The sequence below is a fragment of the Mustela lutreola genome, chromosome 6 (assembly GCF_030435805.1).
Source record: "Mustela lutreola isolate mMusLut2 chromosome 6, mMusLut2.pri, whole genome shotgun sequence".
In the NCBI taxonomy this organism is placed as follows: Eukaryota; Metazoa; Chordata; class Mammalia; order Carnivora; family Mustelidae; genus Mustela; species Mustela lutreola.
In genome coordinates this window covers 5,718,225-5,745,698 of record NC_081295.1, presented here as the reverse complement: position 1 = coordinate 5,745,698, position 27,474 = coordinate 5,718,225, and the positions used below count along the sequence as shown (strand labels likewise).

At 41.9% G+C, this 27,474-nt stretch overlaps 2 protein-coding genes across 9 annotated transcripts in view; one reads left to right on the top strand and one right to left on the bottom strand.

Annotated features, from left to right (window-relative positions):
• Window positions 1–20,664, bottom strand: part of PRKN (parkin RBR E3 ubiquitin protein ligase) — a 1,292,545-nt gene extending 1,271,881 nt beyond the window's left edge. For 5 of the 6 annotated variants that reach the window (XM_059176589.1, XM_059176592.1, XM_059176595.1 and 2 more), the window contains exon 1: window positions 20,525–20,636. In XM_059176589.1, the coding sequence (XP_059032572.1) occupies window positions 20,525–20,531 (7 nt within the window). In that variant the 5' untranslated portion in view covers window positions 20,532–20,636. Of the gene's footprint in view, window positions 1–20,524 lie in introns of all 6 variants that reach the window. The other variant, XM_059176590.1, reaches the window with a different exon arrangement.
• A 164-nt stretch (window positions 20,665–20,828) lies between these two features.
• The window catches only part of PACRG (parkin coregulated), a 504,089-nt gene continuing 497,443 nt past the window's right edge, over window positions 20,829–27,474 (top strand). For all 3 annotated transcript variants that reach the window (XM_059176597.1, XM_059176596.1, XM_059176598.1), the window contains exon 1: window positions 20,829–21,283. In XM_059176597.1, coding sequence (XP_059032580.1) covers window positions 21,128–21,283 — 156 coding nt within the window. In that variant the 5' untranslated portion in view covers window positions 20,829–21,127. The remainder of the gene's footprint in view (window positions 21,284–27,474) is intronic.

Below are 27,474 nucleotides of genomic sequence, written 5' to 3'. Positions count from 1 at the left end.
GAATCTCCGCCGACTTCGAAAGTATCTATTATTTCACTAACCCTAAAGCCAAAAATCTAACAGCCTTTGCCACGGGTCTAACTCCATTCTGGACAGAAATAACAACGCCTGCCTGCTCTGATAGAGCATCAAGGAGAAGCTCAAAAGGGATGTGCCTTGCTGGGAAAGCAGGCTTCCTTGGGCCGCCTGCATCCTGCACGTCTTACTGAGCAGTCAAGACTACAAAGAGTGTCTGACTGCTGCTTAGCAGGGCCTGTTTCTCAGAACTGCTTTTGCAGATACAAGATAAGGCAACCTGGCCCCCTAGACAACGAACAGTTTTGGTCACTGCTTGCTGTAAAACCAGTGAATCCCCCTCACAGAGTCTCCGCTGCAAATGCAAACTCACTGTATACAGCATCCGTCTAGATCACGGGATTTGCGGGCACGGGAAATGGCACCAATATGCTGATACTCGTGCTGCTGGTTTTACCTTAGTGATAGCATCCTTGGTCTCTGGCCATAAGTGTTATGTCTCTGCCTGCAACCATGAAATAGTACTGTCTAAATTAACAGCTTGTCAGTAGGGAACATCAAATCCCAAATATGCCCAGACCGGAGAGTTTGGGCAAAGGGAGGAATGCTGACAGAAACATGGCTTTCTGAAAGGAACAGGGATCACAAGTTCGACTTGGGGATATGGAAAAACATTCCAGCATCTATGAGGGAATGCTCTCACCAAAGTGAAGGGGGGGGGGGGGACTAAGAGTCCCCACTGTCCTGATCACTAATGAGGCTCAGAGAAGAAAGGCAGGATTGAGACAAGTTACAGCAATGGTACCTTGGTTGTTGCTCATTCATTCTCCAGGCAGGGGAGGAAAGGGGGTTATAGTGAAATGGAGGCAGCCAGGTATTCAGCCTGGAGAAAGACAATGTGTGTGGGGTTGCTGAGTCAAGGAGTTCTCAAAGCTGTACAGCAGAATCTGTAATGATGACCTCGCTACTGATGGTCTTTGGGAGGAACAACCACATCCCATGTTCCTTTTGTTGGGCCCCAGCTGAGCACTTGCTGGGAAACAAGAGGAAGTGTGGCTTGATTACTGATACGAAAGAACTGTCTCCCTCTACATAACCTGATGCCTGCCTTCCCCTCTCTTCTGACTCCACGTGCTTTAAGGAGAAAGGTGATCGGGGGGATCTGAGGTCTCCCTGTCCCTAAAAAGTACTGATAGGATGGGGAAGAAAAGGACTCAAACTGTTATGGTTCTGTTGGACATAGGAACCCAAGCACCACCCTACCTATTCCCATGGGCAGAAGGGACACTGAATTCAAGTGACGGGTTTGGTATTCTCAGTGGGTAAGGGAAGCCAAGGGAAGGTTGTGAGAAGAACCTTGGGGATAATTCAGTGTGCAGTCATTGTGGCTTCCACATCTGACTCTATAATCAGAATTGATATGTGCCATGTATGCACTTCACAGTTCCTGTGTTAGAGGGCATTTTCATGTTCAGGAACTCCTGTGCCTAGAGAGGTCATGGACATGCCTTCTTCATGGAGCCACAAAGTCCATCCTTTCACTTTTTTTTTTTTTTTAAACAAGTAACTATTAACATACAACTCAGCCCTTGTGAATAATAAACACCTGACATTCTCAGTTTCATGGAGGTCTACCTGGACTCAACAATCAATGAGACGGGAAGGGAATGACAGACCTTGAGAGCCCAATAGAAACGGCGTGTTCAAGAGTCAAGGTGTTCTGGGGCGCCTGGGTGGCTCGGTGTGTTGAGCCGCTGCCTTCGGCTCAGGTCATGATCTCAGGGTCCTGGGATTGAGTCCCACTTCGGGCTCTCTGCTCAGCGGGGAGCCTGCTTTCTCCCCCCTCTCTCTGCCTGCCTCTCTGTCTGCTTGTGGTCTCTGTCAAATAAATAAATAAAATTAAAAAAAAAAAAAAAGAGTCAAGGTGTTCTGGCTCCCGCTCCATCTTATCTACATTAAAAAAATGGCTACTCCTTTGGGAGAGACTAGAATCCCTATTCCACCATGTGAAACAAAGCTGCTGGTCCAACAGGGCTCACGCAGGTTCCTTTCAATGGCTGGGCAAAGTTCACTAACAGCTTGGCTAAGTTCAAAATGCATGGTTCCTCTGAGCAACAGCAACGGTCCAGCCACAGTGACAGCTCTGGAGGACGAGCTGCGGTAAGGACCGCTCACACCATGGTCTGAATGGAAAGCTGTCTCTCTTGTCTTAGACAACGCTCCTAAGGGCCAGGAATTCTGTACTTTTACAGACTCTCAGACAACTGCCAGTGGTTTAGATGACTGTCTTGTCTGCCATCTGAAAAACGAGAGATGGACAAATTAATGAGCCCCTCTCCATAGGGCCACAAACCATAGAAAACTATGAGTGCTGATCAGTGTGGGTCTCTGACATAGGAGCTCATGGTATGGGTTGGTTCTCCAACGACCAATAGGAATCAGGCTGTGGTTCAAGCCTGTGCCGCCCAGATCCTTGCCATCATTACTGGGATCCACCATCATGGATGGAGCACAGAGTAAAGGTATTTCAGATGCAGAAGCTACCACTGCAAGTCAGACTTGTGACTCCTTCCAAAAGTTGACCCATTTGTCTTCCAGAGAAGAAGACCATGTTTGCCCTGTGTACTCCCAGCAAAACTACTACATAAAACCTTTGACTCCCATTTTGAGATAACCCTAAAGCTTTATAATTGTCAATAGTTTTATAGGTTACTGTCCAGTCAGCTGACTTTGTTTATACCACTGTGTCTCTTGAAACTAAATGTGTCATGTTCTTAAATTTTGTCATACTATCTTGAGTCTGCCAACGGTGTGTCTTTTGCCATAAAGACCACACAACAGCGAGACAACAGCCAAAGTGATCAACAGACATTTCAAGACCTTTATCAACCACAAATTGCTGTCATTATTGAGAGATAAAAGGGACTTTAAGAATCAATTCAAAACAATTTCTGACCCAACCTCACTCACCACCTCTTGGGTTACACACCTTAATAAGGCAGTTCCGTCACTAGATAGAGCCATCCCCAGAAAGGGTAAGGAGTTACACTGACTTCACTGTGAAAATATGAGATTTCTCCCTGACCACTCCTGGGCATAATGTGTTTTTCTTTCCCCTAAGAGGAATCTCAGGCCAGGATAACTGATAAACCCTCCTGGTGGAAGTCCATTCAAAAGGGGTCCTAGAAGATTCAAACATAAATTTAGTTCAGTCACCAGATATCTGTGTTGGACTAGCAGGGACCTAGATCCCAGATAATGAAGATAATGACTGTTTGGGTTACTTAACTGAGTCCACTGCTCACCACGTATCTCCCCAGTGGTCAAAGGGGTGGGCCTAATGAGTCTCTATAAAATGTGTAAAAATGCCCTTATCCCACCAGCACTTGGCCCTTCCAAACAAAAGCTTGAACTGGAGAAATGATAAAGGTATAACTACTGCAAGGGGACATAACCAATTCCCCTGGCTGTGGAGGGACAGCAGCAGATCTGGCAACTGGGAGGGATCGTGTCAAATCCCAAGAGGTCTGACAGGTGTCATCAATGCTCTCTTAATTCTCTATATCCAGTACCTTGGCCTGGCAAGACAGTCATATGATCCACATGCATCAAGGAGTAGTGATGACTGGCAATCTGACTCACTAACACACTTCTAAGACTGTCATCCCCATCCATGGGCTGCAAAAACAGAAAAAGTCACGTGGACTCAATGTGGCTGTTCTTGAACTGTTCTGCTGAGCCTCACGCCATCAACGGCAGCTCCAAAACATGGGCCATCCCATCATACCTGTGAAAACTCCCAGACGCAATCTTATCTCAGACTGATGGATACAAAATCATGGCCTTATCTGGACTCCAAAGCAGCCCTGCATGGCGGGCAAGGCTGCAGCTCTTCAGAAGACTGTCTATGTTGCTTAGTTTAACCTAACAGTGATCCAAAACAAGGGTAGCAGCAAATTCCAAACTAGAGTGACCTGTGCTCTCCATGTGAGAGAAAGCAGAACATGAAATAGCTCTCTACTGGGCAAGAGGGTTACTTTCTGGACCACCTATTGCCCCTGTTGTAACTATTGGCTATGTTATTCCAAACTTCCTTGTATGGGTCATAAAAGAGAGTAGATTCCATAATAATTAAGAGCAACTGGACACCCCCTGGGATTTATTCACATCAGGCTGAGTCAGAGACCTTGACAGGATGGGGACAGATGGATGTAGAATCAGTGTTGCAAGCTGGCCTCTTCCTGGTGCTTGGGATCCTACTGATCACAGCTTAAATTAAACGCCCTATGAGACAAGCTGAATAGATTTGATCCAAGTCTCTGTTGGCCCAATGAATCAGAATGACCATCATGATAATGACTCATGTGATAATTCATCACAAGTCAAAATGGCTGCTGCATATTAGGAGAGAGAGTTTTCTTCAGGATTCATACTCCCCTACATATCTTGCTAAGTGGACCTAGAATGTATGCCTCAATTTCTTTACCTGGGCCACTGTTGAATGCATAAGGGTTACTTACATATTCAACAACCTTAAGAAATAAGATAATGTCTACCCCCAAAGAAAAGGTTTGCTTATTGCTTGCTATAAAAGTGGCAGGTGCAGGGCACCTTGGTGGCTCAGTGGGTTAAGCATCTGCCTTCAGCTCAGGTCATGATCTCAGGGTCCTGGGATCAAGCCTCTCATCAGGCTACTTGCTTAGTGGGAGCCTGCTTCTCCCTGTGCTCTTCCCCAGCTCATGCTCCCTCTTTTTCTCACTCTCAGATAAATGAATAAAATCCTAAAAATGAAAAAAGTGGCAGACACTTCAAGCTCAATAAAAAGTCCTCAACTGCAATGCAAACCCACTGTATGCAATGGCATCCATTTGTGCCAAAGCACACCAGCCTTACAGGATGTGGGGCAAAGGAAACTGGTGTAAACACGGTAACACTTGTGAAATTTGCCGTGCCATGAGTAATTAAGTCCTTCTCTGACCCAGAGTCTTGTGTCTTCTGACAGCACCCATGATACATTAGCAGGCTACCTACTGGTTTGCAATGGGAGTAAAAATCAATTGCCAGACCCAACAAGCTTATCTCTGGCTTGAACAACCTGTGATACCTAATATAAAGCCCTGTTCAGGCAACCATCCATATTGAATGTTCAACTAAAAACTGACACAGATGTCACAAAGTTGAAGCTATTCATCCTAGACTGCTGGATGAAAGCAAGAGAAAATCATTAACACATGAATGTAAAAACCTAGATCACTTCCCTATCTTCTAGAACCTCAATCTGTGGATTCTTCTACTGGGCCTCCACATAAAGCTGGAATTCTTTCCTTCAGTTCTAGCTCTTCTGTAGCAAAATCCCTATGAAGCAGAACTAGTACTACCACCTTACTACGTTATAGCGGGAGAAAAACCTTAAGTATATGAGATATCATTATATTCTATGTTAGGGGAAAGAGTGATTTGGACTATGGCCTGAACAGGGAAGGAAGTGAATACGGGATGCTACTAGCTACATGCCGTGTGTATGTGTGTGGGGGGGGTGTATATATTTTATATTTATTTTTATACTTATATATATTTTTTATTTCCAAGCCTGATTTTCAGAAGTACCATTAATCAATCAATCAACCAAACAAACAATAAGCCTACCCTCATCGAGGCAGAAAAATGGCTATAAGACTATTATTTGGGGTACCTGAGTGGCTCAGTTGGTTAAGTGGCTGCCTATGGCTCAGGTCAATCAGGGTCCCCGGGTCCTGGGATGGAGCCATACATCGGGGTCCCTCTTCCTGCTGCTCTGCCTAATTGTGCTGTCTCTCAGTCAAATAAATAAGTAAAATCTTAAAAAAAAAAAAAAACTATTGCTTATAAAATTAGGTCTCTGCCAAAGGAGAGGGAAAGCAGGAAAAGTATACAAGATTCAGGGAATAAAAAGAGTTAAGAAAGACAATTTTATCTTCTATTGTCAAAAATCCTACAAAAGTGGGCACCTGGGTGGTTCAGTGGGTTAAAGCCTCTGCCTTCGGCTCAGGTCATGATCCCAGGGTGCTGGGATCGAGCCCCGCATCGGGCTCTCTGCTCAGCAGGGAGCCTGCTTCCTCCTCTCTCTCTGCCTGCCTCTCGCCTACTTGTGAGCTCTGTCTGTCAAATAAATAAATAAATAAATAAAATCTTAAAAAAAAAAATCCTACAAAAGCAAAATATTTAGGGTTCAAAATTTACCTTCAGAAATTTAATGAGCAGACCCAAATGTCACGGAGTGATTTGTGTATGATTACTACAAAAGATTTGTCTACTAGTTATCACTCACTGTTACAAGCAAATGAGGAAAGAAATGGAGAAAGGGATGAAATAATTTAGAAGCAGAATTATAAATGTCAAAATCCAACTCCCTCAGAGTTATGTCCAGACTTCAGGGTAAGTATCAAATATGATCTGTAAATATTCCAGATTTACTGCGTTGTAATGCATGTGATTAAAACAAACTTGCTAACAATTAGGGAAATCCACAAGCTCGGAAGGTAATTTCATATTCAGTTGTCTCCATAATTCATTAAAAATACAAATGAATGGTTTCTGAGAACAACCACAGACACGAATTTGATGGGTGACCCCTCCCCCGCCCCCTGGGAGCCATGCGGAGAAGGCAGCCTGTGCTTATTCATCATGTCTGTACCCTCATGGGGAAGTGATATGCCGGCATGTCCTGCTCTTCAATTATGTGGACACAGGATACACCCTGATGCAGACACTGCTGGGGTGTCTTGCTTACTGCAGAGACACAAATATTTCAAAACTATCCATAATTTAAGAAAAAAAAAAAAGGTTGAAGTTTAAATCTGCCTTATAAATAACATGAAAGAACATCATTAGAACAACTATGAAGAAGAATCTGACTTCAGTTCTTTGTTTTAGAGCTGGGACCTTTGTCCATTCCGGGGTCTTTGTCTAGCAGGGCTAAGAGAAGGAGGCAGAGCGACAACTCCAGACAGAAAACTGTGTGGATGACATCAGAGCAGGTCCAACACTAAGAGCATGGACACAAATCTATTTTTCCCGTTTAAAAAGAATCCCTCAGAATAATTAAAATGAATTCCTACCCAAATTAAATTGCCTTGAAGTTTTCTGAGCAAGGCTTTAGGCATTATAAACACTCCTTGACTTTGGCCTGCCAGGTTTCCTCGATCAATCATGCGGTAGCCTAAAATTAAATTGAAATGATTAGATCAAAGAAAATCAAATTTTTTAACATTTAGTTTCAGTAATATGATTATGAAGCTTTTAGTGATATTGTAATTACTTTGAAGCTCTGAGCATATGTTTCTACTGAGAATATTCCATGGAGAAAAGGTGCATTAGGGAAACAAGTAAATACAGACCCCAGCAAAGCACTGGGGTCTGTGTTTGTTGTGAAGTTAAAAACTAACAGTGGAAAAAAGACAATGCATCCATGTGATTTACATTCAAAATATCCTGCAGGAATAACCACTTTAAAATCGCAGCTGAAATAATGGAATCGCTTCCCTCTAACGGCAGCATTAGAGAAGCAATAAGGAAAAATGCCAGAAAAGACCCAAGAAAAAAAGAAAGACATCATTATCCTGTACTAGCTCAATTTTTGCACAGGAAAATATGACAGACTAAGATGACTCTAAAATTAATAAATCTCTTCTCAGAATACGAAACATTTTAAAATACCTCATCTATGCCCAAATCAAACCATATAATTACTGCCTTTTCTATTCTTTCATCCACCTCGACACTTACTGGGATTATGCTCCATTTGGGGATTACAAAATTAACTTAGATGAGGGCCCGCCCACTGCAAGTATCAGTAGAGAGTGGATTCTTCCAAGGATATACTTCGACCTCAGCAACAGGAAGGGAGATTAGAGAAGACAAAGCCGGAAACAAGACAATGGTCTCCTCTCCTTGGAGTCACGCTTCCACTCATTCGACATTTCTTAAGTACAAGCATACGTCCTCCCCCAAGAATGAGGCAAGTAAGCACACACAACATTAGAATGAAATGAGATTAGGTCTTTAAACTTTATCAGGAAAATCATTCCATCAAAATATCTGAAGTACACAAATCTTTTGGAGGATTACTTTCCTCTGATGATCAATGCGCAGCTAATTGTCCTCGTAGCTCAAAGATCCTAAGTAGGAACAATGCAGCAAATGTGGCGTTTACCTTAGATATTGCCTATTTTTTTTTAATTTGAATTCACATCTTACTTTCAGTCACAGACACTGTCACTTTCTACTGTTGTAGAAGAGCCCTGATTCAAGTTATATTCACCCACCAGTGACCACAGCAAGCAATCAAGTTTCCTTCCTCGACCCCAATGGGTCTGAGTCTTGGGATTCGGCACAGAGCGTCTGTTTCACACTTGCGACTCCTCATTACATCCGATGGGCCAGATCAGTACTGCCGTAACTCTGTCATCCTAAAGTGAGTACGATTTAACTTTGTCCCACTGCCAACGCAATCCTTCTGAAAATAAATCTGACCATGCCTGTCCCTGGCAAGCAGACCAAGTGGCTCCTCATTATTAGCACGACAAAACCTGCACCCTCCAGCACAGGACAGAAAACGGTCTTGAGCAGGCCTCTATCTCTCGTCACCCTGATCCCTCCTCATTTCCTTCTCTGAGGTCCTCACACTCCCAGCTCCCGTCCACAAATCCTCCATCCCCAGCACAGTCTCCGTGGTCAAGCCCCAGCATCTTGCTCCATTAGGAACGCACTCTATTCCCCTGCTCAGGAGACTGCTCGTCCCTAAAGGTCCAGCACAAATGCCACCTCTTCTCTGGAGGTCCCCTTGTGCAAGTCAACACACTTCCATTATAACTTTTGTTGCTGCTGATCACGATTCTGCAGGTGTAGGCAGCGAAGATGCTGAGTTGTAAGGTATCAGTGAAGATACTGAGTTGTGACTTCCTCATTCGGATCTGCAGAGCTGCTACCTGTGACGGGTCCTATAACACAGGGTCTCAATAATTATTGGTTGAATTTAACATTTATTTTCTTTCTTCTTTTTTTGCAATAAAAATAAACTTCTATTTTCTTACAAATCCATTTCTACATCTATTTTAAAAATTTATTCCTTATTTCCCTTAGAGTTCTCCCTAACTGTACTAACAATGGATAACTGAGTATTTTCCAAACATTGCAGCTAAAATTGCCTTATGAAACCAAATTCTATACTGATGTCTTTTGAAAAAAAAATTAAGCAAAATAAAGTACATAATTTCATTCTTTTTTGTCCTTCATAACTTTAATAGAATTTATTTACAACTTCTGTGTAATATTCAACCAAGCCATATTAGTTATTAATTAATTAGAAAGGACAGAACAATGTTACGCTATTCCACAGGAGCAATGGGCATCTGACAATCGTAGGGAACTGGCAAATAAGAAATCAAAATGTACATCAAATGGTTTTTGCTCCTGCTTTGCCTGGTCATGTGTTGTTGTGTGAAGTCATATTTCCTGTCAAAAGCATAACAAAGCTTCCCCTGCTCTACAGGATACAAATGAGCAACCTGGTACAGCAAATTACCCAGCTGTAATTCACCATTTCTGTCCTGGAGTGTAGCCACGTGTTCTTTTGCCACCTGAGAAAACTACCTTGAAATATGAGTTATGTCCTTGGCCAGCCTCATCAACTTGTCCACAGAATAAATTCTAGATTCCTCACGTGTGACATTACTGCATTGCCTTTAAACAACCTCAGAAAACCCCAAATCAGGTAGGATCACGGTCAACCCAACATCCTGTATCTGTTCTCCTTAGTTCATGGTAAAACACTTCAAAATTCGCTTTCAGATGGTGCAAACCCTGACAGTAATGGCGGCAGGCTGAAAAGAACCTCCTCACGCTGGACACATCCTAGTCCCTGAAGCCTGGGAGTGTGACTGCCTGGCAAAGCGGGGTTTGCAGACACCATGAAATTCAGGATCTTGAGATGGGGAATGTAATCACAGGTGTCCTTAGGAGAGCGAGGCGGGGGAGGTATGCCTACAGAGAAGCAGAGGGTGCTGTGACTGCAGACACCCCGGCAGCCGGGACGCAGCCTGTAGGCAGAGGTCCAGGAGCAGTCTCCGCAGCGGCCTCCGGGAGCCAGTACTGCTAACACTGATTTCAGCCCCTTAAAACTCACGTGGAATCTGTGCCCTCCAGAACTCTAAAAGAATAAACTCGGGTTGTCTTTAGCCACCAAACTGGCAGTATTTTTGTTACAGCAGCAACAAGAACCAACCACAATAACCAAGCCACCCCTCACCAGTGTATAATACCACTTTTTTTTAAAAGATTTTATTTATTTATTTGTCAGAGAGAGTGAGCACAGGCAGACAGAGTGGCAAGCAGAGGCAGAGGGAGAAGCAGGCTCCCTGCTGAGCAAGGAGCCCGATGTGGGACTCGATCCCAGGACGCTGGGATCATGACCTGAGCCGAAGGCAGCCACTTAACCAACTGAGCCACCCAGGTGTAGTGCTAATCTGGCTTCCAGAAAATACTACTTTTATGACCAGAACATGAGATTACTCGATGCAATGAATGGTAATTTATTTGACCTAATTTGTCACAGAAATACAGTGAGTTCTACATACACTATAATGGTGATACATTTGTCCAATCTTTAAGCCTGTGTTTATAACATATTTTGCATTTCTGTTATTTGCAAAATATTATATGCTTGATGTTGAACATCTGAAAAACACCAAACCATAATGCAAAAGAATTCCACAATCCAAAGACTAATTGGGGGGGGGTAGTTTCTGAAATTTTTACATATATAATGTTATGTAAATATATGTAAAACATACATATGTTTTATATATATAATGTTATCTAGTTTTCAGGTATGGCAACTAGGCTCTTATATTAATATTTTTAAAAATATTTCTTAACTAATGAAGAATTTACACATTTATCAGGCTTAGGTCACAATGTTAATACTCTTATTATCGTCATTGCTTGAAGAGAAAAAAAATCATGTCCCCTCCAGAAACCTGACCTCAAATGGCTTCACGATCCATTCTCTAACTTCAGCATAACTTACCGTCTACCCGGCATAAAATGATTAAATTGGCTGCAGAAGCCAGAAGGGATTTTTAATAAATTTATACACAAAGAATTGTGACAATCACGACTAGAGCCTATAAGGAAGTTCCTAATACGTTAGGCCTCAGATAAAATTATTCCAGAACGTCCCCCCTAAAAAACCCGTTATAAAATGTACAGTCATGCTGCCGTGCCCAGCAGTTACCAGGGTATGAAGGCAAGCATACAGACCTGGTGCAAAATCACCGTACACTGAGATTAAGATTATTTAGTGAATTCCTTGTAATGAAGCCAGTGGGGGGAGGGAAACAATACATTTGATACAAACTTTGCATGAAGTGAGACACTCCAAATGCCAAGCATATACATAAAAACGGACCATGAAGAAAAAGAAAACTCTAGAGAGGACCACAATAAAGGAAGAATTGCCCTGACCTGCCAATGGCTGGGCCTCTTACCAATTCTTAAATGTAGAGTGGAAGCAAATACCAGACCGTCACTGCATATTACTTTCTGTTTGTATCACACAATTATGTTGAAGTTGACTGCCCAGTAAAACACACACGATTCCTATCCAGTACTATTAACTCAGGCATCTTCATTTAAAACCATGTTTTGGTACTGTCACCCAGAATCATCCAGACTTGGCGGACGCCAGCTGACTCGTGCGTCTCCGTGAGTTCGTGCTCTGCAGCCCATGGGACGCCGCCTCGGTTGTGCTTAAATCTGGAGCTCTCACTCTCCAGGGGCATGCCATGGAGCTCAAAAGGACTCCAAGCCAGAGTTCAAGGGGTGGAAAGAAGCATCCTAGAGCACGAGTTAGTATTCGTCAACCTTTATTCTCTAGGCAGTAAGCCTAACTGGTCCCCCATCCACCGGCCAGCCTAGTTCCTCACTCCCCAGAACCAGATCAAGGAATAAAGTGTATTCAAGACCAGATTCCTAAGAAAGTAAAAGTCAGAAACAAGGCTTGTTTACCGCAGACTGTCTGGTTGGTCATGCCAGTCCCACTGTGACCCTCAGAAACACTTTTACAACCACCAGTCAAGCCCTGTGGAAACCAGCAGCAAGAGAGGAAAGAGCCCCCTTCTTTTTTTTTTTTTTAAATTAAATTAATTAATTTATTTTTAGAAAAACTGTATTCATTATTTTTTCACCACACCCAATGCTCCATGCAATCTGTGCCCTCTATAATACCCACCACCTGGTACCCCAACCTCCCACCCCACCCCACCACTTCAAACCCCTCAGATTGTTTTTCAGAGTCCATAGTCTCTCATGGTTCACCTCCCCTTTCAATTTCCCCCAACTCCCTTCTCCTCTCTAACTCCCCATGTCCTCCATGCTATTTGTTATGCTCCACAAGTAAGTGAAACCATATGATAATTAACTCTCTCTGCTTGACTTATTTCACTCAGCATAATCTCTTCCAGTCCCGTCCATGTTGCTACAAAAGTTGGGTATTCATCCTTTCTGATGGAGGCATCATACCCCATAGTGTATATGGACCACAGCTTCCTTATCCATTCATCCGTTGAAGGGCATCTTGGTTCTTTCCATAGTTTGGCAACCATGGCCATTGCTGCTATAAACACTGGGGTACAGATGGCCCTTAAAAAAACAAAGAGGCAACCCACAGAATGGGAGAAGATATTTGCAAATGACAGTACAGACAAAAGGTTGATATCCAGGATCTATTATGAACTCCTCAAACTCAACACACATGAAACAGGCAAACATATCAAAAAATGGGAAGGAGACATGAACAGACACTTCTTCAATGGAGACATAAAAATGGCTATCAGACACATGAAAAAATGTTCATCTTCACTAGCCCTCAGGGAGATTCAAACTAAAACCACATTGAGATACCACCTTACACCAGTTAGAATGGCCAAAATTAACAAAACAGGAAACAACATGTGTTGGAGAGGATGTGGAGAAAGGGGAACCCTCTTCCACTGTTGGTGGGAATGCAAGTTGGTGCAGCCTCTTTGGAGATCAGTGTGGACATTCGTCAAGAAATTAAAAATAGAACTTCCCTATGACCCTGCAATTGCACTCCTGGGTATTTACCCCAAAGTTACAGATGTCGTGAAAAGAGCCCCCTTCTTAATTACTCAGGCAGCAGCTGGTCCTCCAAGTTGAAGAATGAAATGTTCAAATTCCAGTTTCTGAGAAAATGAAGTAATGTTGGGAGGAGAAACAGAAAGACAAAGCAAAGGGGCGTGCAGGTGGCTTCCGTGAAATACGAACATTGCAAACTCGGTCACTCCTGTTTCTCTCCGTTATTCATGCGGAACAAGTTTTGGGTGTGTATCTTACCTTTGCATGTTCTAGAAAACGCATCCATTTGCCCAGTAAGCTTAAAAAATCACAATGTAGCTCAAAGGGCTTCATCTCAGGTCACCTAATGTATGTACTGAAACTCCAGAAACACTTAACGATAGGAAGAAGGGGCACATTCATCGATTAGATAATGAAATTACTCAACTGGAACACCCCAATATTAATTCCCTGATCACTATTTTCTCCCTATTTAATGAGGGTGGGAATAGGGGTTTGAGGGACAAGTAAGGTTGCTATATATTGTACATCTCAAGCTTTTTCTCTCTTCCAGTGATAAGGGCTCTAATGTTAACCTTTATGAGGGGCCCTGTTCAAGCTTTAACAGGAAAAGTGAATTGGAGAAACCATCAAGAACCTATTAATACTATTAAAAACACAAATACTGGTCCCAGGACGGTCTCAATATATGATGAGCTGTGTAAGTTATGCAGATACTGAAAGGAAACAACCTTCCTCTGCACTACGCTGGGTCACTGCGGACTCCAGCTTTGGAAACAGTGCTTTCCCCATCTACCAAAGAAACTATACACAGAAACTGAAACATCACGGGCATACACCAAAGGTCATACAGAGTACTTCCAAAACATGAATAAATTTAAACTTTTAATAACATGAAAAGAAATACCTGTCAGTGAGAGGTATTTAATACATTCTATAAAATTAAGTACTTTTTTTTTTTTTTTTAAAGAAATGTGGCCCTCCATCAAAGATGAGTTAATGACATCAGAAATGTCGCCAGGCTGAGAAAAACCATCTCCTATCCTACAACCTCCCCACCTCTCTTAGTGGAAGACCATCTCCAGCTTGAGAGAAAAAGGAAGCCATTCATACTTACCTGGACTTCTAGGCACTACTCAACTATACCACAGCTTTCCGTTCCCGCCACAGACCTCCCTCTGAGATGTCATCTGTTCTCGGGCACCTGAGCGGCTCAGTCCGCCAAGCATCTCCCTTCGGCTCAGGTCATGATGCCACAGTCCTGGGATGGAGCCCCACGTCAGGCTCCCTGCTGGGCGAGGAACCTGCTTCTCCCCCTCCCACGGCTGCCCCCCGGCCCCGATTATGCCCTCTCTCTCTCATATAAATAAATCAAATCTATACTTAAATAAAGAAACAAATAAATAAAATGTAATCCATTCATGATGCTCTTCTGGATACCATGGTTCACCGACTCCTTGCCACTGTGGTATAGAGCTACCGTCTTTGACCCTGCCCACAGCTGACAGCCCATGCCCCTCTAGCCTCGGGCCGGCCTACTTCTGCGGGCCTCTTCCTCCCTGCATGGCCTTCACCCCGCTCTTCCCTCTCCCTGCCATGCCTCGGCTCACATCTGTCCCTCCATCCAGAACGTTGCCTTCATCTAACGAACTCCTACTCATCCTTCAGCACTGGATGCCCCAGGCTCTATATCGCTGCCCCCGCCAGTGCTTCCCTGTATAAACCTGTATATCATGCATGGTATCTGCAGTGTACGACTGCAGGTCTTTGTTTTTCTGTACTATGTGCTGTTGCGAAGCTCCTGGCTGACTCTAAAGGAGGAGCTGATTGTTTTAGATTGAGACGTGTGAGCGTTAACACACAGGTGGGGATCTTAAGGAAAACTTCATCTAAAGCTGTTGTCACTTGAAATGGATCTGGCAGGATGAACAGTCGTTTCCAGATGTACTATAGAGGAACGATGTTCAAAGGTGAGAAAATAACATGTGCAGAAGAGACCTGAAAATCTCTGGTGTGATGGTGTGTGTGTGCTTGTGTGTGCTTGTGTGTGCAAGTTTGTGTTCACATATACACATCTCTTTCTGATTACTCTGCTTCTGATGGGGGGGGTGAATTCTTACCCCAATAAATGTCTTATCCGTCCAACTAGATCACAGACTCGTCTCAGAGAAACAGTCTCATATTTCCCTGTGTCCCTTCCTGGTGGGCTATATACAATACACTTGCCCCCTGCCCAGACCTCCTCCCCTGCACAGCACCACCCGGAACCAAGACCTTAATAAGAACCGACACTGAAAACATTTGTGGGAGCTGAAATACCTGTTAATCCAGGGAAGAAAGGTTTCTATTTAGTGAAAATAGATACAGGAATACACCTGGTAGAAGTCCCAGATAATTAGGACATACAGTACTAGGGGAAACAGAGTCACCTTACCACCATTCTTTTTGACCAGACTCTCTCCTATAAGGGGAAGTAAATAAGCCAGGAAGGCGAGCTGCAACATAAATCAGCCAACTGTCATATAAATTTCCTTCTTTAATATTACAAAACTTAAGAGAGAAACCATTCAGGTTACTACAAAGAAATATTTAAAATGAACTCATTAAATGCAAATTAAAACAGAAACTCTGAATAAGCACTGGGCCACAATTAAAGGCTGAAGAAACAGCAGGTAAGAAACAATTTTCATTGATCAAAGAACTAAAAGCTAACAGAATAGACTATTCTGCATTGAAACTGGTTTCATGAATATGAAGCATTTCCAAGTAAGGAGATTTTTTTTTCCCCCATTTTTCAAAGAAGCTTTGGAGGTGGAAATGGATCTGCATATCTTAATACAAAGTACTTTCATTGTATCATTTTCAAGCAATGAAGCCATGAAGTTTCTGAAAAATGTAGACTTCAAAAAAATCCTTAGAAATCATTCCAAAATTGAAAATGGCATAAGGTCATCATTTTAGAGCCTTTGGATCCAAAGAACTGTACATAATTACACAAAATCACTGATGCAAAGATTCACTAGGATGTCCTTTATGACACAATTGTACCTCATTGTAAATAGGAGCTTTCAGAGCCTATCCTGAGCACTTCCATGTAGGGTCACTTTTTAGCTAAAATTATTGAAATGGCAGAGTAGCAGAGTAGCGACTAGAAATATAAACTCTGAGACTTCAAAATTCATCAAATATAAGCTTTAAAACAAATACACAGATGTGTAGGCAAATAGTAAAGTTAGACTGCACATTCATAATAGCAAGGGCATTTTTTTTTTATTTCATTTACTCATGTATCCCTGGCACCTGGAGTAGTACTAGGCACACAGGGACTCAATTATTGGATCTGCTTTCATGAAAATAAAACAATATAAAATAAAACATAAGAGTTTTTTCCCCTCATAAATTCATTTTAAAACTTAAAATATATTGATTTCCATTTAACAGGAAAGCAAAAATTAAAATATTCTATGTACACAAGGGGTAAATGGGCATTCTTATAAACACTGCCAGACAAGGCAGAGCCACCAAGCACAGTTGTGCAGCTTGTGCACTGCTCAAAGTCACAAACCTGAGCAGGGATGGAAAGAAACAGGGACAAAAGAAAAACCCAGTAGATGCTCTGCTGATGTATGTGAGTTAGCCTTGAGAAGGATGCCTGTTTGAAATTTTTCAGTCCTGAGGAGCAGGGCAACTTTTGCTACCTTGTTGCATTAGACAGAAATGTGAAATAGGATGACTTACCTTGGAACAATTTAGAAATACCTAGAAAAATTCAAAGTCCACTAATTCTTTGACTAGAAAATCTGCCCTGAAATTGTAACAAGATTTTTTCTTTACAAATATGCTTATATATGCAAATAAAAAGATATGAATATAAGCATTTCTGATAATAGCAATCTGTAAACCTACTGAGTGCTCACTTGTGGAAGAATAATTACATAATTTGTGTACATCCACAAAATAAAAAAGTAGGCAAGAATTATTGAGGAGTGGAACTGTGTAGGTAGAAATATATAATTTCTAAGAGACAATTTAAGCAATATACAGATGTGACCATGTTCTAATTGTTATTTTTAAAAGAAAAACATCAAAAATTTTTAAAGATACTGGATTTGAATTCTAATATTAACAACACTGTTGTATACAGATCCATGCACTTTAATATCTGATACTATTCAAATATCTATGTTTGATATCTGAATAGGATATCAAAAATCCAGTTCTATAGGAATTAGAATATACAAATATCACTATTAAAATTCAATTTAAATAAAAAGAATCGTTAAATTTTAAAAGGGTAAAATACGTAATGATGCCAAAAATTATATTTTTCTAAGTAGGATTTTCTTAAGCCTTTCTATTCTGCTTTATATTATCTTGATATCCTTCCTCATACTTCTCAAAGTCATAATCACCAATGTCAATTAAACTATGTTTCTTTGGCTGTCTGGGTCAGGGCATTTAACATGTCAGTCATAATCCAAGTGAGAAATATAAGTACTTTTGAAACAGTCTCTGTGCCGAGAAGGAATCTTAGTGTTTAAGAACGTAAAGGGAAGGTTAATTCTCCTGGTAGTGGGGTAAGAGCCACTCCCCTTTACTCCTACTCTACCAACTCACCTATTTTGGTTTTTCCTCAAAAGTAAGCCAAGATTTATATAAAGTGGGAGAGTACTATTTGCATTAAAGAGGGTGTAGCAATTAAAAAGAGCATAGGCATACAGGGGCAAGTTCTGAGTAGCACAATGTCTTTAACAGAAAAAAACGATCCCAGATATGTACTGATTTATATTTTGATTCCCAGTTTATCACTAGGTATAAACTCTAATGCCTTTCCTGGCCCCGAAGAGTAGTCACAGAAACAGGAAACCCATCACTCCAAGACTTCTTTTAAATTGCCTCTACTTTAATCATTCTCCTTCCTTTCCACACTTGGCCAACACAACCAAGCACCAAATTGGCAATTAAGATTTTTGCTAAAATGCACCCACCAGCAGGATGAGGCACCCTCTCCCTTCCTCCACTTTCACTTACCTGCCAACTCTCTCCCTTTCCACACTCTCCCATACAACCAAGGCCAAAATTGGCAACGAAGATTTTTATAAAAATATGCCCGACAACAGAATTAAGCAATGCAACTAATTGTATAAAATAATTTACTGCACATTGTCCACATGGTTTTTATATGTAAGGTACTCTTCTTGGGAGGGGGCATGTTGTAATACACATTTATTTGCACTGTGTAAAACTGTATCTGGAATATGAGAAAAAAACATCTTTTAAAATCTACCTTATATTTTTACCGTAATTACAAGTTACTAATAACTATCTAATAAAATCCAAAGATTGATTATACTTTCTTCTCCTGTCCCTGGATCCCAAATAAACTAAACAAACTGCCTAAACATAGTTCATCCTAACAAAGTGCTTATATAGTAATTTATTAGATAATAATTTAGAATTGTGATTTTTAGATCTTAAGTCCCTGTCTTTATATACAGCTTTACTATAAATTTGCTTTTTAAAGTACCCATTCACTAGGGGCACCTGAGTGGCTCAGTCGTTAAGCACCTGCCTTCGGCTAGGTCATGATCCCAGACTCCTGGAATAGAGCCCTGCATCAGGCTTCCTGCTCCGGGGAAGCCTGCTTCTCCCACTCCCACTCCCACTCCCTCTGCTGTGTTCCCTCTCTCTGTCTCTCTCTGTCAAATAAATAAATAAAATCTTAAAAAAAAAATCCATGCACTAGATTAAGTTGAATTAAAATAAAATTTGCCCAACTGTCCTCAAAATAAAATATAAACTTTTTTTCCTATAAAATACTGACATCACAGGGTCACCTGGGGCGCTCAGATGGTTAGGTTGTCTGCCTTCAACTCGGGTCATGACCTCCATGTCCTGGAATCACGACCCATGTCTGGTTCCCAGCTCAGAGGGGAGTCTGCTTCTCCCTCTCCCCCTGCTTGTGTTCTCTCTGTCTCTGTATCTTTCTCAAATGAATTAAAAAAAAAATCTTTAAAAAGAATACTGACCTCATGGATTTTGAAAATTTCTTGTTCTTGATTTTCTGATTCAGTGTAAGAGTTGGGTTTATAGTGGATTATGTGTAATAGTCACCTTAAAAATCTCAAGATTTATAAACGTTTATATGAAAAATGTATTTAGAAGGAAAAAATGTCTTAATTTAATGACTCTCAAAAGTCATTCACCAAAAGTCTAGAAAGGTAAGAAAAGTTGGACAACATCATTAGGTTTTAGTAGCGCTGCAAAGCCAGCGCCAGTTAATCACAGAGATGATTCTCCCAGTGTTCTACATTTTAACATTAATTTCCTAAAAAAAAGACTTAAGACTTTATCAGTGCATACAAACTTAAGGATTTTAAAAATCCACTTCTCATGTTTCTGGATAGATCACTGACTTCGGATGTACTCATTGCAATCAAAAGTGTTTTTTAAGTGGCACTCATCAGGAATAATCCCCAAATAGGCTCACCAAATCTCACATACACAATTTAGAGCAAGTTTCTGTCATTTAAAAAAAAAAAAAAAAGGCAATGGTTTCTAATCATACTGTGCAGTTCCACTAACTTCAAAAGATTCCCGCTAGGAAGAAAAAAAAATTTTGGTTTAATAACCCCAGAAGGGAGAAACTTTGCTAATCTTACACACCACAGTGTTTAAAAACAATAAACCATTTCCAAAGCTTTCACCACAAAAATGCACCCAGGTCATTTTGTGTTAGATAACAATAATAATTCATTATGCAAATATTTAATCCTTGTTATTTACTCTTAATTCTTTCATCTCAGACTTACAATGAGAGATTTAGAAGGAAAAATCAGGGGGAGCAAGACGTTTAAATCCCTTAGCAGGAACTGCCTTTGATCCTAATCATCATTGCAGGCACCTTCCACCAGTTTAACGCTTCGCTAGGGCCCCCCCGGAAAGAGACCTGCAGGCGGTGAGCTCCAGTCTGCTCCTACCCCGAAGGCAGCTTCCCAGGCGCCCCGAGGGACCTGCAGACGGAACCCCCACGTCTGGCCGAGCGCCGCGCCCGCCGTGGGAACGCGCGACCCTGCCTTCGCCCCGGGAGGCGCGGGGGCGCGCACCACGGTCCCTGGAGAACTGGTCTCCAGCGGGCAGCCTGCCAAAGCACGAGCGGGGAGGGGGCGTGGAACACACACTTCGACTCCTGGCCCACGGCGGGCACGGCGAGGCCCACGGCGGGCACGAGGAAGCCCACGGCGCGGGCTGAGGACGGGCGAGCACGGCCGCCCTGACACTGACAGTTGACACCGGCGGACACCCTGGGGGTCCCTGTCCGCCGAGGCCCGGCGGGGCGGCGCAGAGACGCTGTACCTGGCAGGCACTCACGTACCTATCATGGTCACTGCGCAGGTGGAGGCTGCCGGGCATGGAGTGACCTACGCGGGAACGACACCCGCACGTGCCGCCCACCAGAGTGGCTCCGGGGTTCAATCTTCCAGCGCTCGCCTCCCCTGAGGCCGGCTGTCGGCATGCGCACGCGCGGACGACGCGCCGCCAGAGGCCTTCTGGGAGTCGTAGTTTTGCCGCGTAGTTTCTCGTCACCCCGCCCGCCGGCCGCCGCCCCCCGCTCGCCGCCCGCCTTCCGCAGGCCGCCTTCCGCCGCCGTTCCGGATTCAGGTCCAGGAAGCGTACGTCACGGGGGACGGGGCCGCTGCGCCGCAGTGTTGACGCGTCGCCTAGCAACCAGGAGGCTCACCTTTGGAAGCTTGTTGCCGCTCTCGCCGCGGTCCTTCCCTCTTCCCGCCCCGCCCCGCCCTCGACTCCCCGCACCTCGGAGCTGCCGAACATCTGGATCAACCTGGGCGCTGCGAGGGGTTGAATTTCTACCAGTAACGCGCCTTTTTACATTTTCTCCCGAACTCCTCCTCACGTCCGTAAAACCCACTGACTCTTGTGCTACACGTTTTATGAGAACAAGACATTTCCTAGGAAGATGGTGGCAGAAAAAGAGACCCTGAGCTTAAACAAATGCCCAGACAAGATGCCGAAGAGGACCAAGCTGCTGGCACCGCAGCCGCTGCCGGGGCACCAGCCTCACTCCCTGGTTTCTGAGGGCTTCACAGTCAAAGCCATGATGAAAAACTCGGTCGTAAGTGATCTTCCTGCCTTCAATGCCCTCGCTCCGAGTCCGGGGACGCCGGGCGATAGATGCTGGCCGGTCCTCTGGTGGATTCCGAGTCTGTGTGCTGGGTGGTCTTTGGCAAAAATGGCAATTCCGCCGCAGACGGTGCCCAGCAGAGAGCGGAGGTCCCGCTAGGTTGTAGGAAGGGTCGATCCCACCCGCAAGCACCTTCCCAATAACCCCTGATTTCCAGACCACCCCGAATTACTCTTAAACTATCGACGCGGAAATACAAAAGAGCCTCTTATCGATTCCTAGTGGAGCCCCCCCCCCCCAAGCAAAGGGCCTTCTAGAAGGCAAGTTCTTAGAAATCATAAACTCTTGCAGAATTTGACGTGTGCTGATGCACACCTGGAAGCAAGAACTGATTAAATCACCTACAATTAAAAAAAATCTCATCAATTCAACCTAAGAAATTTTAGACTATCCCTGCATTTACTCTTAACAACCCTCTTTCTTACAATGTACCATCAGCCTGTTAGAGCTAGGCAATTTCATATGAAGTCTATTTCCAGGCCTTTTAAATGATAATTTTTTAAAAAAGTTGAAGATTCAGTTCAAGTATTTCTATTACTATAATTTGTATTTCATTTCTATTATTTGCAGTAGTAAAATTAAAATATTCTCAATACTATTGTGGGGGGAAGGTTTAAAATGCACACAAGTGATTTAGCTACATGCCATGATAGGTTTTAAAAAAAAAACTTTAATATTTGTTAAACAGTTTTAAATTTGGTATGCTAAACCAGGTTTTACCTCTGACTGACTAAGCCAGCCCCTGTCTGGGAGTGAGATATTAATAATAAATGCAGCTTTCAAATTTGTACAATTTACACTCTGGGAGCATCTGACTTATTGTATAGTAGCTCATTATGTTAAATGAATAGTGTTGCTTTCCAGTATCACATTATTTCTTTTGCATAAGTGTTGCAAGTCTAATATATACCGTATTCTTAAACCCCATCCTTCACCTACATGAATGAAACAGATAACTTCTAGATTCCTAGGTCAGATTGCCATAGTGCTACACAACATGATATTTGAATTATTGGAATGTGTGTCAGTTGGCTTACAATAGTGAAAATTTGTGGAAATAGACTAAAACTCTGGCTTGTTGTGGTTGCAGTCCTTTTGCATGGTTTTCACATAAATCGGTGGTCATGGGGGTCAAGATGACTCACTTATTAGCAATATAAAATACTACAACCATTCAAGCTAATTATTTGTTTTTTCTTCAACACAGTATTTCTAATTATAATCTTGGTCATGTTTTCAGTGTTATATTTATTCACAGACATGTAGAAAATTTGTCAGATTCTCTCTTTACTAAATTTATGTTTATAACCATGTTTGTTTTCTAACATAGCCTTATACCTAAAGTCATAGTTCCTGGAAAATCAAGTAATTCCACTATTACGAAATGAAGTAAATATGCTTACAAAACTAAAATAACAAAAACCATTGTGAAGCAGCCTTCTTTATAAACAACTTATTTGAGTTAAATATCTCCTTATATTTGTATTTTTAGGGAAAGTCTCTTAATGTAATAGCTGTATTTCCAGGAAAACCCTCAAAACAGATGTGTCTTTCACTTCATTTAGTGGGAAATTACAATTTATAGATGGAAGCATTATCCGCTCATTCATTCATTCAATCAGCAACCCCTTATCCCTCTCCCACTCCTCTCTCTCTCTATTTTTTTTAAATATTTTATTTGTTTATTTGACAGAGAGCTAGAGAGAGAGCACACGTAAGCAGAGCGGCAGGGAGAGGGGGAGAGAGAGCAGCAGGCTCTCCACTGAGCAGGGAGCCCGATGCAGGGCTCAATCCCAGGAACCCTAGAATCACTACCCGAGCCGAAGGCAGCCGCTTAACCAACTGAGCCACCTGGGCGCGCCCCCCCTTTTTTTTGGTTAGCTAACCCAAGAACCAAGAACTTGCTAGCCATAGGCACAGTTGTGAAGATTTGGGATCAGCAAATCAAAGTCCCTGTCCTTCATCCTCCGAGGAGAATGACCATACAATAATAAAGTCTTGATAATAGAAAGATAACTGTTTATACAAAAGGGCTTCAGTGGTGTAGGAAATAAAACATTTCCTTTTCATATTCAATATTTACATTTCATCATTTCTGTCTTCAGCAGCATAAACCTTTTGGCATTAAAAAGTCAGAGTAGCTCTCTTTCTTAAGGTTTATTTCTATTCAGAAAACAATGTGCCAGTCTCCAGCTTTTCTAAATTACAACCTCTGTCCCAAAGCTGACACCTAAGTCATTTTTCCAGTGTTGGGGCTCACCTTCAGTTACCTTTCAAACACTTGCTAATTAAGCAAGTCACCACCCAGTGCTCTTCCACAAAAGACAAACACAGCTAAACCCTAAAGAGTTCTGTGGGCACTCTGGGTGTTTGAGAATGCTTTAGTAACATAAGTAAATACACTTGATCGTAAACAGATTTGATCAGATGGGCTGTACAAACAGATCCCTATTTAAACAGTCATAATCTGTGTATAGGAATAAAAATATTTCTAAAGTAAGAATAAACATAAATGGCCAGTTTTTAAGACTCACTATCAGATATTTCTCTTCCTTTACTTCCTTGAAATTGTTGCGTTCTGTATGAAAACAAGCAAGGAGAAAGTTACTGAAATCAGAGACTAATAATCAAATTCATATTGTTATATTTGCCTAAGAAGACCGATAGGACATACAGAATTTGAAGATTTCATAGTCCAGTTTCCTTTTAAAGGCCTTGTTTCATGGTATGTTAGAACCTATAACCAGAAACCAGTAGCTCGGTGTTTCATTGGTTTAATCTCAACTGACAGTAGGTGCTTTCCGTGCTAATACACTTTATCATAAAGCAAGTTAAGATTCAGACCCAGAGTTATGATGATACAGAAGTTGACTTCAACCGAAGCTTTGTACTGTAGCTTTCCTTTTCTATAAACTATAGGTGTTTTATGTTCAAAGCTTAGGGGAATGGAAGAAATAATTATTTAATACTACTTTACTTATAGAGAGATGTTTATACTTACCAATCATATATTCATTCAACTCATAGTGGTAATGGTCAATATTTATAAATTATGTATTAAGATATCAATTTGGCTGCTTTAACAGAGTCCAAATAACCATAGTTTAACTAAGAAGGAAGTTGTTTCTGTTACATATAAGTCCAAGTTTGTTGAGCACTACTTGTGTATTCTTGCTTTATATCCTATAGGATGATGCCATGGGTCAAGGTGGTCTTACCACCACCTGGGTCAAATCACCACCCCCAGAAAGAAGGAAAGAAAAAGCAGAGAGCTTCCTTTTAGAGGAAAGACCCAAACACTATACACCACTTCCATTCACATCCCAGTGGCCAGAATTTGGTCATTAGCCTATATTTTCCCTTTTTATAAAATCTTAAGAAAAATTGACCCTTGACACAACTCTCAGGCCCCCATATCTGTTTCATCAGGAAAGGGGCTATGAAAATTTTATACGTGCAAAAGGGCATAATCTCTAACACCTACTTCAGGCATGGGGAGAGAAAAGCGGGTCAGGATCAGACTACAAGAAGAGGCAGGAAGAAATGGAGGACCAGTGGCTTCGTTAGGAATGCATGTCCTAAAATTTGCACTTGTCACTCAAGTTCAAATCCATTGCCAAAACTTGCTCTTATGACCGCACCAGTTGTAGGAGAGACTGGAAAATGGAGTCTGTCTGGTAGCTCATGTCCAGCTAAAAACTTGAGGCATTTTATTAGTGTAATAAACAGAAAAAGAGAAATTGGGGGATAATTAGAAATGTCCACCACCAGTGCTAAGCATGCTATATTGCTGATGAGAAGGAAACAGATGAGTAAAATAATTATAGTTCGTGTAAATACACATCTGTGGTACGGCTTACAGATGTTTGCTCAGTATAGTGGAAGTACTAATGATGAGGGGACCAAGTGATAATAAGCTGACTGAGATCCTTGTCACCTGTCCGGATTTTTACAATACCATCCAAACTGGTCTCTAGCTTCCTTCCATCATTGGTCGTTTGTGTCATCTATCAGTATTACTACATTCATCTTTCCAGTACAAAGTTCCCTTCTCATCACTGGTAGGTACCTCCACAGGACAGCAGGGTCTTCTGTGATGCAATCCCATGCTAAGGTTTTAATTTCATCTCCCCCTATGCTCATTTCCTTCTGCCAGATTAAATCTGTAACTCTTCATTGTTGTGATTCACTTATATTGTTCCCTTTGCTTGAATGCCCTCCCCCTACACCTGCGCACCCTCGTTCATTCAGAACTCATGCCCAAGTATCTACTGATCACTGACTGCGCCAAGCACCGTTTTACGTGCTGGGAGTTTAGAAATCAGGAAGCGGTAGAACCCATGCTGTGAAGGAGCTCAGGTTTTGTGGCTAGCTCAAACACCCACTGCTTCAGGACAACTGCCCTAATTCTCCCTCTTTGCCAACCCAGATGGAAAGTTATCCTTTGCTCATTGTTTTCTACTTTTTGTGATAGTTTGACTCGTGTTTTACCTCCTATAACTTCCCTCTGAGGGGAGAACACACGACTAACTAATTTTTTCATCCTAAGCAGCACCTAACAGTGTACTAAGTATCTGATGAATGGAGGTAAGCAAATCTACCCTTTCTTCCTGTTTCATGGGCGCCCTCTTTCTGTTGCTATCATAGTCATTTGTCTTTAGACTGGGTTTTTTGTTTGTTTGTTTTTTAACCCCTCTCCCCTAATTAAGGAGCTCAGGAGATGCCTTTAAAACTCAGCCAGATCAAGGCATTTCTTATCACAAACCCTTCAATGGCTCTTCATCTCAGAGAAAGCTAAAATTCTCATCCCCCTGTAAGGTCCTAAGTGGTATTTCAGTGTTTTCGTCCTCACTCATTCTGTCCCATCCACGGTGGTTTCCTTGCTGTCCTTGAATACGCAAGTTGCCCAGCTGGCTCAGTGCCTTTGCCCTTTCTGTAACCTCTAGTGGAAATGCGTTTCCCCCTTACATACCACCATCTCCTGGTCCTTCAGTTTTTTGTCGAAAATTAACGTTGCATTGACGGCTTCCGTGACTATTTAAAATTTCAGCCTCTTACTAATCTCTTCCATCCCTGCTCCAGCACACTCATCTTCTGTACATCTTGTGTTTTTCCGTAAATACTGACCACTCGCTAATGTTGATTTCGTTTATCCCAGGTCTTCTTCCGCTACAGAGTAAGATCCTTGAGGGCAGGGAATTATTGCTATTTTGCTCACTGCTGCATCTCTATCCCTAAGTTCCTGGCACATAAGAGGTGCTGGGGTTTTGTTGTTGTTGTTGTTGTTTGTTTGTTTGTTTTTGTCAAATAGATTAATGAATGACCACCTTTTAATCTATAATGGACAATTATCTTTGAATTAGCAGCTTTAAGAAAATGCTAATGGCATTATATAAACATAAAATATAGGAATTAGAATAATTTACCAATGTTTTATGCCATATTTTAACTACCTTATTATATAAGTTATCTATGTTCATTATAAAATGTTAAAGTAGTAAGGTTTAGAAAAGCTTTCTCTTATCTAAAAATTTTAGTTTTTTTCCCCCAAAATTCCTCTTAAAATTTTAATGTTCTATTTTAAAGCTTTGCTGTTTCCTGATTCGTTTTTGTTTGGGAAGTGGGATAGATAATTTGGTTGTTTTTTGTTTGTTTGTTTGTTTGTTTTTTCCCCAGATGACCAGAGGGTTCTTACACGACCCTTTACATATAGTTAAACTAAATTATATAAAATATCTTCCTATTTAATGTGAATGACCTGGAAATGGTATACGTATATTAAATATAGTAGCTTTTTTTTTTTTAAGGAGAGAGAATTTTTTTTTTAAAGATTTTATTTATTTGACAGAGATCACAAGTAGGCAGAGAGGCAGGTAGGGGGTGGGAGGGAAGCAGGCTCCCCACTGAGCAGAGAGCCCGATGTGGGGCTCGATCCCGGGACCCTGGGATCATGACCTGAGCCAAAGGCAGAGGCTTTAACTCACTGAGCCACCCAGGTGCCTCTATAGTAGCTTTTTAATATGTTTTGATATATATATAGTCATTTTTATTCCATCTGAATTTCCAGCCCATGTTATGAGGAGAAAAGGCAGATTTTTTTTTTCCCCACTTAGCACATAAAT